This window comes from Barbus barbus (genome assembly GCF_936440315.1).
Source record: "Barbus barbus genome assembly, chromosome: 21".
Lineage (NCBI taxonomy): Eukaryota > Metazoa > Chordata > Actinopteri > Cypriniformes > Cyprinidae > Barbus > Barbus barbus.
The window spans coordinates 15,717,282-15,732,398 of NC_136749.1; the positions used below are offsets into that span (position 1 = coordinate 15,717,282).

General features: G+C 38.3%; 2 protein-coding genes across 2 annotated transcripts; one reads left to right on the forward strand and one right to left on the reverse strand.

Moving 5' to 3' along the window:
• Positions 1-249: 249 nt before the first annotated feature.
• Positions 250-6,886, reverse strand: LOC306887398 (small ribosomal subunit protein eS19-like). The gene is made up of 6 exons (XM_079445088.1): positions 6,841-6,886; positions 6,120-6,196; positions 5,903-6,003; positions 1,305-1,488; positions 1,148-1,202; positions 250-306 (listed from the first exon to the last, which is right to left on the reverse strand). Exons 2-6 carry the CDS (start codon positions 6,194-6,196, stop codon positions 280-282), a joined length of 444 nt encoding a protein of 147 aa, XP_079301214.1. The 5' UTR covers positions 6,841-6,886; the 3' UTR covers positions 250-279.
• Positions 6,887-10,492: 3,606 nt separating this feature from the next.
• LOC306887112 (adenosine receptor A1) lies at positions 10,493-15,022 on the forward strand. Its single transcript, XM_079444626.1, has 3 exons — positions 10,493-10,620; positions 11,861-12,206; positions 12,404-15,022. The coding sequence occupies exons 2-3, from the start codon at positions 11,866-11,868 to the stop codon at positions 13,233-13,235; spliced, it is 1,173 nt and encodes a 390-aa protein (XP_079300752.1). The 5' UTR covers positions 10,493-10,620; positions 11,861-11,865; the 3' UTR covers positions 13,236-15,022.
• Positions 15,023-15,117: the final 95 nt, after the last annotated feature.

Genomic DNA, 15,117 nt, shown 5'->3' on the forward strand with positions numbered 1-15,117 from the left:
CTAAGATGATGCAAGCAATTTGCCTGAAGCACCCAAGACTGAATTAATGTGAAATATGACAAAGACCTAGAATTGAAGAAAACAAAAATAAAAAGCACATCAAGTTAAAATATGGGACGGGGGGGACGGGAATTACACAACATTAAGCCAATGGTTTAAGGAACATTAAAGCATTCAATTTTTAGCCTTCGTCCCTGAAGGAAAGTCATACACAAACACCGAAACATTAAATAAGACAAGACACAGAGGTTGGTTTCTCACAAAAGTTTATTTTACACTTCAAGATTTCTTGCTTGCAGCGGCAACCTGCAACAGAGCATAAAGAAAAAGATGATTAAGAGACAAATCACATCAGTCTGGTTTTTACCTGCACTGTCGCCCCAAAATCCTTGAGAAATTAAATGTGGAGAAATATTCAGGAGCCTTTCAGGTTCTGGACGTGATCTTAGCCAGGAGATTAGGAGCAACATTCACTTCTACACTGATTTTGCTCATGCCACCAATGAGAAGCCAAGCATATCAACAGTGCTCTGGAAAGAGTCAGAGTGCAAACGACAGCCAAAGCAAGCACAACACAAGAAAATCACATTAACTCATCTGAATTCAGCTCATTAAGGGGATCAGGCAGAATAAAACGCCACCATACGGCAGCCCAGCGAGCATGAAATTCAATCGGCTTGTTTACTTCCTCCAGCATCGGATTGGCGCACAGCGGTAGCTCGCAGGGAAATCGGAGGACCAACAGAGCTCGGGAGAAAAGCAAGCGAAGGCTTTGGAGGAGATGTGCATGCATTTCTTTTTTGAAGATAGTACTGTGTCCACACACTAAATCAAAGCTACTGCAGCCAAAAAAATAACCATGAGGCCTTTTAAGTGAAAATAGGTTCATCACATTCAGTACCTGAATCTGCTCATTCTTATGCTGCATTGTGCAGCAACATCGTTTTAATTCCTTTGAAATTTGATTACACATCTAAGCTGAACAATTTAGTGAATTCTGAGAACCACCATCTGTTGTACGGTATCTGACTAACTTCAGAAGCCTGACTTGGAGACCAAATCAATAGTGCCTTAAATCTGATTTTACAAAAATCAATGTTACAAATGCTCAAGTTCACAAATACAGTAACCTGATAACACTTCTTACCTGCCCAGCAATTCTGTCCAGGTCTCTGGTGCCCTGAGGGGTCAGCCTACGCCCACTGGAAAACAGCAACAAATTTAGAGTTAATGGAACTCAAAAACAACACCACCTGCAATAATACAGATCACACATAGACAAAAGCAGCCTACAGGCTACTCACCCATTGGGGTCTTTCTCCACCATCTTGAGTCCCTCGAGGGCCTGGAGCACTTTACGGGCAACATTCTTGGAGCCCACACTGAAGTGAGAGGGGCACACGCCGTTCCTCTTACGTCCGCCATAGATCTTGGTCATAGAGCCCACGCCAACACCTCCACGCAGGTACAGGTGACGCACTGTGGAGGCTAAGAGAGGACACAGAGGGTCAGGAGAAGAGATTTCTTCAGGGCAATAGAGGACAAGAGGAGGCAACATGCCAATAAACACTTCACTTTTGCTTCAAAAAGAAAGAACCAACTCAGGTCTGTTCAAACTCACAGCAAAAAATACAGCACACATGGCATAAAATCTGTAATAGTTCCTAACCTTACAAGCTCAGCTCTTAATTTTACACAGTGCATCAAGTGGGAACTTTGTTTCAGAGAAAGAAAGCATCATCAGTTTCTCAGCACACAGCAGAAACTGCTGATATATTAACAGGACAAGGCCATCAATAATTGAGCCCAATCCTGACAATCGCTTACATTAACCATCCATTGTTTTCCACCAGATTCTCAGAGTAAACATTTAAAGCCACTAAACTGTCATCATTTGAAAAACACTACATTTTTGCTTACAGCACAAAGCATTCAAACAGATCATCAATAACAAACAACAAAAAGTTAACCAAGATTATGTGCATACTAGAAAGCAAGCTAAACGTGTTTTTGCTCCATCTTACTGCATACAAAAACAACATGCATTTGAGTGGTTAAATGCATTTAATGGGCAAAATGCACACCATAGCAATATATGAATGTAAACTTCATTAATCGACTGACATAGACGAATGTAAAAAGGAACATTTGGTGGATATTTTCAAGAATTTAAGTCCATGGGAACTGAAGCTGTTTGGTAATCAACATTCTTCCAAATATCTATAGCAGTGGTTCTCAACTGGTTTGGCCTTGGAACCCACGTTTTCCCATGGTCATCAAGCCGCGACCCACTTTTATATAGACACGCATACATATACACATACACATATACATATATATACATATACATATATATACACATATACATATACATATACATATACATATACATATACATACACATATACACATATATACGGGCCGGGACTCGATTAAAAAAAATAATCTAATTAATTAGAGGCTTTGTAATTAATTAATCGAAATTAATCGCATTTTAATCGCAAATAAATATTTGACCTGAGAACAGTGAGAAGTAAGTTTTTTCATATGGATTTTTAAATTTCCCATCCACAGGGCCAACCAAAGCGGTCTCATCAGCTTCTTTGTCCATGTTCACTGTGGTTTGTTTTTGTCTGAACGCTAGTTGGTGCTCCAGTATAATCGGTCCGCCGAAACTCATCCAGTGAGAAACGTTCCGCGGTGCAAAAATAAGTGCGATTAAAATGCGTTAAAAAAAACATTTAACGCGTTATTTTTGTGTAATTAATCTAAATTAGCGCGTTAAAGTCCCAGCCCATATATATATATATATATATATTTATTTATTTATACACACACAATTAGCGCGTTAAGGCATGCTATTAAAGATTAACGCGTTAAAAATATTTAATGCAATTAACGCAGGGGCGGGGCTAGGGTTGGCCGCCCCATTCGCAACTGCTGCCTCCGTCTCTTTTTTCTTGCAAAGGATTGTGTTTATTTAGATGCAGAATGTCTTTATGACCACATCAAACGGGAGAAGTTTCAGACACGTGCTCTATACGTCGCCTCCACGCCAGACGCGAGTCAAACAAGCGCGTAAAAGATACTGTGCTCGTAGCGCGCACTCTTCAAATACACGCACAAAGGTGCCGGTGCGCACTGTAGCCTATATCATACAGCGAAAGAAACTACGTGCATGCAATGTCGTAGTTATGCCGTCAGTTAAGGCATGAAGTTACCAAAAAGGCGATTAAAGCTGCCTTAAACTGTGCATGCATGCAATAGCCTATGTTATATATGCATCACATTTAAGTACATGTCTCTGAAATGGTTTTAAAAACTGTCCTGAGTCTCCCTCATCTAAAATACCCAATTCAACTCATCCGCTCATTAGTTGAGACTTTCAGACCTGAAGTGAGTCAGAAAATGTAAAGAGATTTGTGAGAAAATAAGATGCATGTCAGATCCCCATCACCTTCAGCAGCAGCAGCTTTTAAAGCAATAGCAGGCAAATAAGTTAATAACCAGCTGCTGTGATGTCTATTAATCCAAGAAAAAAAGAGGAAATCAATAACTTATAGTTTTAAGGGGTTCATCTATATTTAATTTAGAATTTAGTGTTTGGTAAGTATTAATTTTCTGTATATTTCTGCTGAAGGGCACAGGTAGCTAAATATGTCATTTATTATAATGGGTTCATGTGAAGATTGTTTTAAGTTCACTTAAATTAGACGTTAAGTCTAATAAATGTTAAAATTGATAGCTCTCAATTATACTGTAATGCTGAATGGCTACAGTCAATGGTTAAATATTCAGGGGGCAAAAAAAAATCTTTTATAGAGACATCAGTAGTATTGATATCAGTGATGCTGGCCTTCAATCATGAAAAAGATACCATTAAAAGAAATATAAAAAATACTGTCTTTATGTTGTTTGTACAGTGTACATTTGAAGATTGTTTATTTAAAAACTTGAATGTTAGGTGGGGTTAAGCGTGATTAATCACGATTAATTTTAGAAAAATGTGTGATTAGTTAATTTTTTTTAATCGATTGACAGCACTAATTTATATATATATATATATATATATATATATATATATATATATATATATATATATATATATATATATATATATATATATATAGTTTGATAAAAATCAAAAGCAAATTCAATGCACAAAAATTAAGTCAAAAGACTGTTAAGAATGACTAATACTGAATAAACAGCCTATAGGTAAGGCTATTAAATAGCAGTCCCACACTAGTTTTTTTAATAAAGTTATGTTGGTATGAGCCACCACAGTCATTTAAACATATGCAAAGTGACAGTGAAAACAACATGCTATTTTTGGGTTATGGAAACAACAGTTATTGGTGAATATACAATACTAACATGAACTGTTAATGAAATGTGGAAACTGCTCCTGAATAGAATGAACATACCTTCATACAAATCCGTCCCAGCCTACATACGCAGTACCAGTTATGTGATTTATCGGTACTTATGTTCTCACTATCATAACATATAGAATACACTCTTGAATGCACTACGATAAATAACAGCCACACACGGGGGTACTTCTTCACTTAGTTTATTTCAAGGAACACACAACTAATAATTACTAAAGTGGTGATGCCACCTACAGGCACTATGGGGAATGACAGTATCACATACATAACAGTATTGTACTTTTATTTCACTCGTTGCATGTTTGTAGTTTCTGCGCTTTATTTTAGTTAAGTGATATAAAGTGCGGCGCCGTGTTCGCGCATGCTATAGAAGAGTGCGCGCTACGAGCACAGTGTAACATCTGGCAGGACAGGATAATTAGTTTTTCTGAGGTGAGAGACTTTTTATTTCATAAGCTACGAAAATAACGATAGAATGGCGGCACCGAGATTAAACCTGTCAACATCTCATCTGACCGCAGATACTGAATCGGGACAGCGAGTTTTTCTCAGGCACTCTTTACTTAAAGTGCATCTGACAGACGTGTCAACGGCTTTCATGCCCATGTTTTAAAATAAAAATCTAGCATCAGAAAAAAACATTTAGAATTATGTTTTTTGTTGTTGATGTCGTTTCTTTGGCCACACACTCTGCGACCCACTCAGAACGGTTTGGGGACCCACTTTTAAGTCGCGATCCACCAGTTGAGAAACACTGATCTATATTGTTCGGCAAGAAAATAAATAAGTCATACTGGTTTGGAGCAACATGAGGGCAAGTAAAGTACAATTTTCATTTAATGTATCTCTTTAATTTTAAAGACCTATTTCGCTGCATATTTGCCCAATACATGTGTTTTTGAAAACTTGATACTGTTGGTACAAACATGAACTTAATTATTTATAAAAGTCTGTTACAATGTTATATTGTTTTTATTTCATTGCTTTACACTTCTGACCTGTTTACATCACTACTTACTGAAAACAACAATGTAATACTCAAGAAACACTTCAAAATGTTCAGTAGCATATTAGTGTTTACTATGAGCTTGAAATGATCAAGAACCATGAAACCATGTCTTGGTATCAAGACAAACATACAAATTACAAGTTCATTATGGACAACACTGCCATGTATACCTCAAATATTTACAAGATAATTCAATTGTATGCAATAAAACTGGGACTAAATTGGGGATTTCTCCATACAGACCTGGCACAGAAATACTGACTTTAAGACCCATTTACTAGCTTCTGACAGATAATTGCATATGATTTCCTAACATAAATATATTGCACATCCCCAGCAGAATGTGTGGTGCAAGGCTCAAGTTAACAGATGCTTAGCCAGCATCCTGGTTCTACAGTACGAGAGATTCTGCCTGGATGGATCTGCACAAAGTGCAATGCATTAAAGTCTTACTTTCATGCATGTCCATGAGCTTTTATAAAATACACATCACACTCACCGGCTCTGATGTAGAACCAGTTCTCGTCGCAGGGAGCCAGCTCTTTATGTTTGGCCAGCTTAACAATGTCAACCCAGTCTGGCACCTTCAGCTTCCCCGACCTGTCAAAACACCAGGGTTCAAAATGAGCTTCAGTACACACAGCCAAAAACATTTTATCATGGTGTCACAAGCTTATAACAATAAGAACATAATCAATGAAGACAGTTGAACTGACTTCTTGAGGAATGCCGCCAGCGCGCAGACAAACTCCTGCTGGTTGACGTCTTTCATTGTTACACCACCGCCTGGCATCTGAAAACCATAATCAATTTTGAATTAATAGCACATGCAGGTATTTTACAGTGCTTTCTAACAAGAGCAAGTCACATGTATAACGTTTGGCTAGCTAACATGAATAAGCTATATCCACGGAAGCCTAGAGACCGCGTATATTGCAAAAAACATTATTATTAAAAGTATAACTTAATTATCAAATAAACGTAACAACTCCCTTTTATGCGTAATTGGATATTCAGAGGCATCGTGTTAGCAACGCGGCTAACGACCACGTTTATTCTAACGCTGAAAAATACAGCATACCACCAAACTCTAATGACTAACAAGCAACAAGTTACAAGACTAGCATTTTAGATCATGTAACGATTACTTGTAATTACTAGTAATACCGCCTCTTATTGCTGCTAGGTAAAGTGATGCATGTTGAGTAGACTAGGCCTCAATGCGGCTGCATGGGCGCAGCCATTGAACACCGGGAATTCATAGCACGCGATCTAATTTTTCATTTTCAAAAAACTACGCATTTCTATATCATTTTATTGACAGTCTACTGTCAGAATGAGTACTACTATATAATAAGTTGGTTGTAGGAGAGAAATCGTGGCAAACAATGCTTATAAGTCACTTTAAAACCTAGAAAGATACGGAGTATGATTTACCTTGCTTGTGGACAGCAAAAGGAAGAGGGACGTGCAGGGTTTCCTATGCGTGTTAACAGGGGCGAGTCTCGCGTTTGTTATCGCGAGATTTGAACAAGTAATGGACCGAGTTCTGTTCAGCTTCACGATATATGCCAAATGAAGTACGTCAAATGTTGCCAGAATGTTTTGTAAACAACAACAAAAAGAATAACTATTTTGTAAATATGACAGTTATTGCAGTTTAGTATAATGTGTGTTCATATCAGCACACATAGGCTAAATAAAACGTAAGTGTTTAAAAGCTTTTGTTTTTCAAGGAAGTTCAGACAAATTACGTTTTAAAAGTTATTTGAGACAAATTATATATTTAAATCAATATAAATGGTCTATAACAGAGAGAGTAAATCACAATGATGGCAAGTGTGCTATTAGCCAGCAAAAAAAAAAGTATCAGTAACAACTGGAGGACAGAAAGAAGAGTTCTTTTTCTAGGCACATAATTTCATATTTGTATAATTACGTCATTTTGCTAAAAATATATATATATATATATGACTAGACCCTGCATGCAACCAATGAATAGCCAGCTCATCTTTGCCTGATGAGAAAAATATACTCTGGCTACATGCACACTGCTTTGGAAGTGCAGGGCATTGCTGTTCAACGTATAGTGAATAAGTATAGTAATGATGGCTATAGCAACAAGAAACATATGGGTGGCAAATTACCAAATTAAAGTCAGTAGTATTAGAGTGGTTTGCAATGCATTATCAAAAATACACGTGAGTGCATATAAGTCTGGGGTTTTTGTTCATGCTGTTTCCAAAGGACATTTCTTCCTCATTTCAGTTAGTGAGAACTGAACATTTTTCCACTATAATGAACCTTTTTGTGGTTTCATGAATGTTAAATGTTCTTCATTGAATCATCAATGCCAATAAAGAACCTGTATTTGTAGAAGAACCATTTTGGGTTCCACAAAGAACCTTTCAGTCAACAGTTTTTAAAATAATGTTGTTGTTTTTTTCTAATTGTGAAACCCATTTTTATTAATCTTAAGAACCTTCTGTGCAATGAAGAGTTTCCATAGATGTAAAAAGTCTTCATGAAACAATAAATGTCACAAATAACCATTATTTGAACCATAACATTATTTTTAATAAAAATAACCACACATGTATATGATTTACACAGGTCTTTTGCCATGTGCATCAACCACAGCCTATGCAGGTGGGACCTTGATCAGTTCACAGTATGCCCATCGCTGCATCCATCACTTTAGACCAGGGATGCCCAATCCTGTTCCTGGAGATCTACCTCTCTTCAGCTCCAACCCTGATCAAACACACAGGATTGAGCACCCCTGCTTTAGACCAAGGGTGGTCCAATCCTACTCCTGCAGAGTTTGACTCCAACAGACCTGCCTGGAAGTTTCTAGTTAGTCTGAAGGCCTTGTTTAGCTGGTTCTGGTGTGCTTGGTTGGAGCTAAATTTGGCAGGACAGTAACCCCCCCCCAAAAAAACAAAATCCACAATAACATTTCTATGACTTTACACAAAAGGGGGGGGGGGGGGGGGGTACAGAGATTGATTACATTCATCAGCAGAGAGAAAGATGTCAAATTTATCTCTGTCACTTGGGGGAGTGAATGTCCAGCGCTCTCTCCACCCTCAATACCACGACTGAGGTGCCCTTGAGCAAGGCACTGAACCCCCAACTGCTCCCCGGGCGCCGCAGCATAAATGGCTGCCCATTTCACGGTGTGTGTGTGTGTTCACTGCTGTGTGTGTGCACGTTGGATGGGTTAAATGCAGAGCACGAATTCAGAGTATGGGTCACCATACTTGGCAGTATGTCACTTCACTTACCAACACACAGCAGGGTTTACCAGTTTTCTTCAATTTAATGTCAAGGAAAACACCAAGTATAGTGTTATAAATGTACATTAATTTTTTTTAAAGGATAATATAAAAAAGCTAGATACTATGTTAATAACCATTGAAACATGTCATCATAATTGTGAAAAAGGTCTATTGTGCTGGGCTCAATATGACACACATTTGCCATTTGAACTGCTTGAAATACTCGTTAAATCAGAAGTCTTCAACCCTGCTTCTGCAAAGTTTATTTCAGCACACCTGCCTGTGTATTTTCAAGTGATCCTGAAGCTTCTTCAGGTTTGTTTGATTAGAGCTGAAACTAAACTCTGCAGGACACTGGGTTGCAGGAGCAGGACTGAAGACCTCTGGGTTAAATATTTATTTCTTCTTCATCTGACTTTTTCTCATTTAGAGTCATGAATGTACATGTAAAGTTTTGACACATATATGTGTTTTGGAAAAGCTTTACAAATTTTGGTGACTATGACCTACATTTGGTTTCTATGCAATTGACAAAAATCAGTTGAAAAAAAAACAGCACTTGCTAGTATTTCTTGCTCGTCAAAGACTAAAATATAAAAATACATCTGAACTTAAAAAATTTAAGACTTGAGGTTTACACAATTAAAGAAATTTCAAACGCTTCAATCTTCTTTATTCACTCCAATCAGACTCTTCATTCAGTCCTCTGAAACTACTGAAGGATAATTTGCTATTTCTTCATCCATTTGAGTTTCACGGTCAAAACATCTGTGCAATTATGTTTTTGTTAGTTTTCTGGCTCCCTATTACTAGTCTGTTGCAACATTGAAAGTCAATGTGAGAAACCCATTTTCTCTCATGAGTTTGTGAACCAGACAAAAACATAAGGCAGAAATAAATACTATTTACACTAGTACAAATGATGTTAGATAATATACTTAGTTGTAATTATTTGCACACTACGATGCAGAGTCGGTCTACAATGTCGGTCAAACTGACATCTAACACAAAATTTTACATTTACATTTAATCATTTAGTAGATGCTTTTATCCAAAGCGACTTACAAATGAGGACAATGGAAGCAATCAATATATATATATATATATATATATATATATATATATATATATATATATATATATAGTATAAGTTCATATTTTCTCATATTTTATAGGCTATGCTGCATTAGAGGTTTCTCGTTTTAACATGACGTGAGTTTTTTTCATAGAGGTGATTTTTGACCAATTGCATGGAAACCAAAGGGGGTCATTTTAACCCAACACAAATGGTATGCCCATATTTTCAAAACAACATGAGGTCTAAAATACTTTCCTAACCTTAAGACTTTATTGTGAAGTTCAACAGATTGTGTATTAGTAGGCCTACAACTTGTGTTTTTTTTAAAGAAAAGCAATGAAGCAGCTTTATTGAACTGTGGTAGAAATCTATCATTTCATACCCTGCTGAGAACTGAATTAGTTCATGTGCATCCACACCTAAACTCCCAAACAGATAAGCTCTTCCTCTCCCCTTCATTCTTCTTTCACCCCAATCATTCATGCCATATCGGTTTACTTTAGAGATAGAGTCCTGGTGTGCGCAAATCGGTGCTGGTGTGTGTCTGTCTTAGACTGTGTATCTAAAAGTGTGTATGTGAGCTGGGGTCTTTATGTGTTGCTGAATGAAATTGATGTAGGCTATATTTATGGTGGCGAGGCTGCCCTTTGTACTGACCAAATAGAATGGGCAGTTTTGCTCACACACTTGCATGGATTGATAAGCACACACTGTACTGAAGGGAGGAGTTGTGATAAAAATGGTTTATTATGATGTGTCCGCTCTGTCCATCCGCACATTTGAGACCCACGGAATTAGCATTGGGTGACGGAGAAAACTGAGCTGACAGATTCGTATTTATCTTCGCGTCCAATTACGGTATTTCAACAACTTGTTTCTCTCACCTTTTATTCAATCGTAAGCGTGCAGGTTTTTTAATTAACACATTTCCTGTTCTTTTCGTCAGCGGAGGCCCGTGAATGTGCGGGTGTTTGTTGTATCGTTGGATTCATAGTTGATTAGCCGGAGAAATTAATTGTGCGGAGAGTGGAGTGCATAAGCATTACAATGGGAGCGGCACAATGAGACGACTTCTAACTTTTACACCATTAATTATTTCAGCTAATCAATTTGTATGAGTGGGGAAAACAATGAAAGAAGTGCAAACCCAGCGGCCCAGCCCGCGCTCGTGAGGAGCACTGAATTAAGAGATTGCGCAATCATTGTTCATTACTATGAAGCACTCACGGGCTTTCTCCGACTGATTACTGTCAGTGGCTGTTGAAAAGGTCAAACTCATTATGATAAAGAGACAGGTGCCATATTGAAGCGTGTCGGGGGATATTTTAACAGCTATTTTTTATGGCAAATATGTATTTTCCTTTGTCTGGGCACAAATTGAAATAACCTGTCTGTCAGAGCAGCGAAGCAAGTACGTGATCGGGTTGTCGTAGAGGCTGTTGCTGCGTGCGTGACTTTGCAGGCTTTTCCACGCTGTAGTTCCGGATCACATCCGCTGTACGGATTCACTGTCACAACAATCTCCGCTAACATTTTCAGTGGAGTGTAAACCACAAACTGCCATCAGGAATTTAGTCTGTTATTGTCTTCCTGTATCCAACTCTCTGTCTTGAACGCATACATGGGTCAAACTTTTTTCCCCAAGGGAAATTAATTATTGTAAATGATCATAATTTAAATTTAAATGGTTTTTCAGTAACCATCGGCCATCTTCTGGTAATAGAAAAAAAAAATCGTCCTGAGCAATTATCATTGTGATTTTAAGGCTAACCATATAACCTGATTTTTTTTATAATTTTTTTAACATGGGGACTGTCTCTTTAAAAATGTAATGTGATGCACTTTGTATGAAAGCATCAGCTGAATGACAACATGCTTAAATATAAAATATTATGGAAAATATTATGTACATTTCTGATCCAAATTCGTGTTTTAGTGTTTAGGAACAACAAGGGGAGTAAGCAGCAGGGACCAAACATGAGGAGTCAATTGCTGTTCATATCAACAAAATGACATTTAGCTGTATCCAAAGCCACTCTTTAATTAATTCACATTTAATTCTTATATTCATATTTCATCTCCCTCTCTTTCTTCCTAGGTGTCATGTATTCCGTGTGGCTGTATTCCCTCATTCAGTGTGTAGTAGCGGTGTTGGTAATCGGAGTGAGTGTGAGGTTGTGCTTGGCTGCTGGCTGTGCTGCAGCTGGTCCAGGAACTAGACGCTGGAGCACATCTGAATGCCTGAAGCTCTGCCTCGGCTTGGTGGGGTCAGTGGGCAGTATTGTGGATGCTCCTGTGTCTGTGCTGTTGAACCTGAGGAGCTCCCAGTGCCTGTACACCTGTATCGCTATGGTCTCCTGCCCCCTTCTGCTCAGGCAATTCACCATGTGCCTTCTGCTTCTACTCACCCTTAATACACACCTGCAGAGCCGCCTGGGGAACAGGTGAGTGTGAACATCTTGACCTTGCTTGCAGTGCTTATGTTTGAGAAGTTCAGCAAGTTCTCAGCTATTGGGATTTTTTCATATATGAAATAACAGTAAAGACTCGATTTGTGCTGACTATGAAATCAGAGTATTAAATTGTGCTGAATATGCTAAATAGTAAAAAAAATTCAGGAAGGAGCTTATGTTTCTTTCAGATATGCAGGATTAGTGACTCGTAGGCGGGTTTTGTGCTCGGTGCTGCTCTGCTGGGTCATTTCAGTGATCATCGCCTTCGGCCAGTTCATTGTTTCCAACTCTTCCGATACCTGGGGAGCTGCTGAGGACGACGATACAGCTGGACTGGGGATGGATGAATGGCCTGAAGCCAATTATACCACCCCTGCCCTCCCTCCCAAACGTCCTTACCCACAGGATCGCTCTGTAATCGGGCAGTTCTTGCCTTACGGAGGATTTCTTTCCAAGTTCCTTGTGGAGGACAATGAGAACTTCACATATGCGGAGATCCACGGCAGCCATTGGGGCATATGTGCCCCTGACACCACGCTCAGTCCAGTCTTCATGATGTATGTTTATGCCGTCACCGTGTTTGTTATCCCTTTGTTGGTTCTGTCAGGTGTGTATGTGGACTTGATGTGTTTCATGCCACAGCAGGTTCCAGGGTTTTCTCAGAAACAAAGCTCAGTGCGGTCTCACTCATTGGCTCTCTCTATTTCTCTACTAGTAATGCTTTGCCTGCCCCTGCACATCACCCACGCTTTGTTACTCTTCGCCCCGAGCACCGCTAGACCCAGCTGGACCTCTCTGACGGCCTCTGTTCTCTTCCAGATATATAGCCTAGTGCCCCCTCTTCTCTTCACCAATATCTCTCAGCAGGTAGGCTTCGAGTGCTCCTTGTTATCCGCGCCCAACCTGACCTCGAGGGTTATCTCCTCTCGAGTCAAATCTGTGGGAAGAGCTTTCCGTTCAGTGGAAGATTTCAGTCACCCTGGACCAACACTGAAAGCCAAAGCTTCTCCAGAGATGTGATGGGATGTCATGTGAAGAGGGCACTTGCACCAAAAGTTATCTGTAGAGTCCTTGCATGGGTTATATGAAATTATTGAGTAAAACTAATCCAATTCTAGCTCATGGCAGATGCCAGGCTTTCTGCAGTGTATTTGCTTTAGGGTCGATCCATGTCATTTCAGATTGAATTAAAAAAGTGTGTTGCTGCACAATGATTTTCTTCATTATTTTTTGTGTTGTATGAAACCTAAAACTAAAGTATGAATAAAATGGTCATTTTTTGAGCCCCCTGAAATTATTATACACCTACGTGCCACGTTTCTCCAAAATTTATCCATTTAAATATAGCTAATGACTGTAGTCATTAGTACTATTTAAATGGGCACTTTTTTATTCCCAATGAAGGCTTTCCGATTGGTGATTTCAAACTCTATTGTTATTTGTATCTGCTATTTGATGCTGTGATTCACATATTCTGTCTTATATAGTGTGAAGAATGGATTTAAAGCAATGTAAACTGCACCTTGCTGCTTTGTTTTCTGTGCTGAAATGTTGTGCTGCTGCATTAATGTATGCAATAGGTTGAGCACGTTTTCATATAAGGCTGACATTTAATTGCGAATCACATAAATGACATTTGAAACCAAAATTATAAATCTGCAGTAAGGTGACAAGTTTGAAGTAACTATTTCACTTGATAATCAAAGGTAAAAATAGGTTATTGTTGCATTATGTGCTGAAAGTCCCATCTGCAGAAAACAATCTGATGGAATCCACCACCCATTTCAATTTGAATGCAATTTCAGTCGTATTTGCTCAGTTTATTCTAATTAACATGGTTACATGAAACATTTTCATTTTGACTGGGCTAAATGAGTGCCTAAAAATGAGCAAAATATTGTACCGCACATGACAAAAATTGTAACAACTCACATTCTGCTCATGGACTTGCAAATTTGACGAAGCCAATCAAGACTTTGGCTTTAAGATCAAAACACATTTATTTGTATCCTTGGTGTTTTTGATTAAGGACACAAAACCACCCACGTCTAAAACGTTTTCACTTTTTTCCAACTTTAGAGGCCAATTATGAAAATACTTGAACTCAGCAGGGACACTGAGCCATTTGGATTTGAAGGAAACAAGTTTGTGTATATATCTTCCAATTCCTGTGAGGCTAGCAATCGTAATTCTTGAGTTATCATACCCTGAACATGGCTTCCTAGATAAGACCTTTTTTTTTGCCTAGGAAATAACGAGTTCTTCAGGGGGCTGAAAAATTATCAAATTGTTACAATATGCAAGAAATATTCTTCAGACCTTAGTTTTATGTCACCAGCAACAAATAAGCAATCTATGGTGCAGAAATAAACCCTTCCGATTGAAAATGTAATGAATCATTAGAAAGCACTTTGTGAATTCCTGTTATGTGGCACAAATGGTCCAATAAATATTCCATTGCTGCCATGTTTAATCCCAGTGATACTCCAGGATTAATGGTGAAATGATTTTACCAACAATCTCAGAACACTGTTATATGAATATATCAATATGTTTGCATACGTATACATAATTAAATATAGTACATTAAAATGTGTCCCATCAATGTTGAAACCCATGCGCAGGCTTTTGGTTTGATCTGAATGTTTAATTATAACAACTATAATAGCATATCAAGTGGGAGAGACTGTTGAATGCATCGAGATAATTAACCACTCAATAACTCCCAGGGAAAACAGGATTCCATAGCTGTTTTGATTAAATGCTTACTTCTTATGTGCAGCTTGAATAAAAGCCGATTCACCCTAATTGGATTATTCTTTTTGCTCACTTGTACCAGTGCTGGTGTAAGAAATGACTCCTTTTGTGTCTGAATATTGGTGTTGTGAGCTCCGTGTCTTCC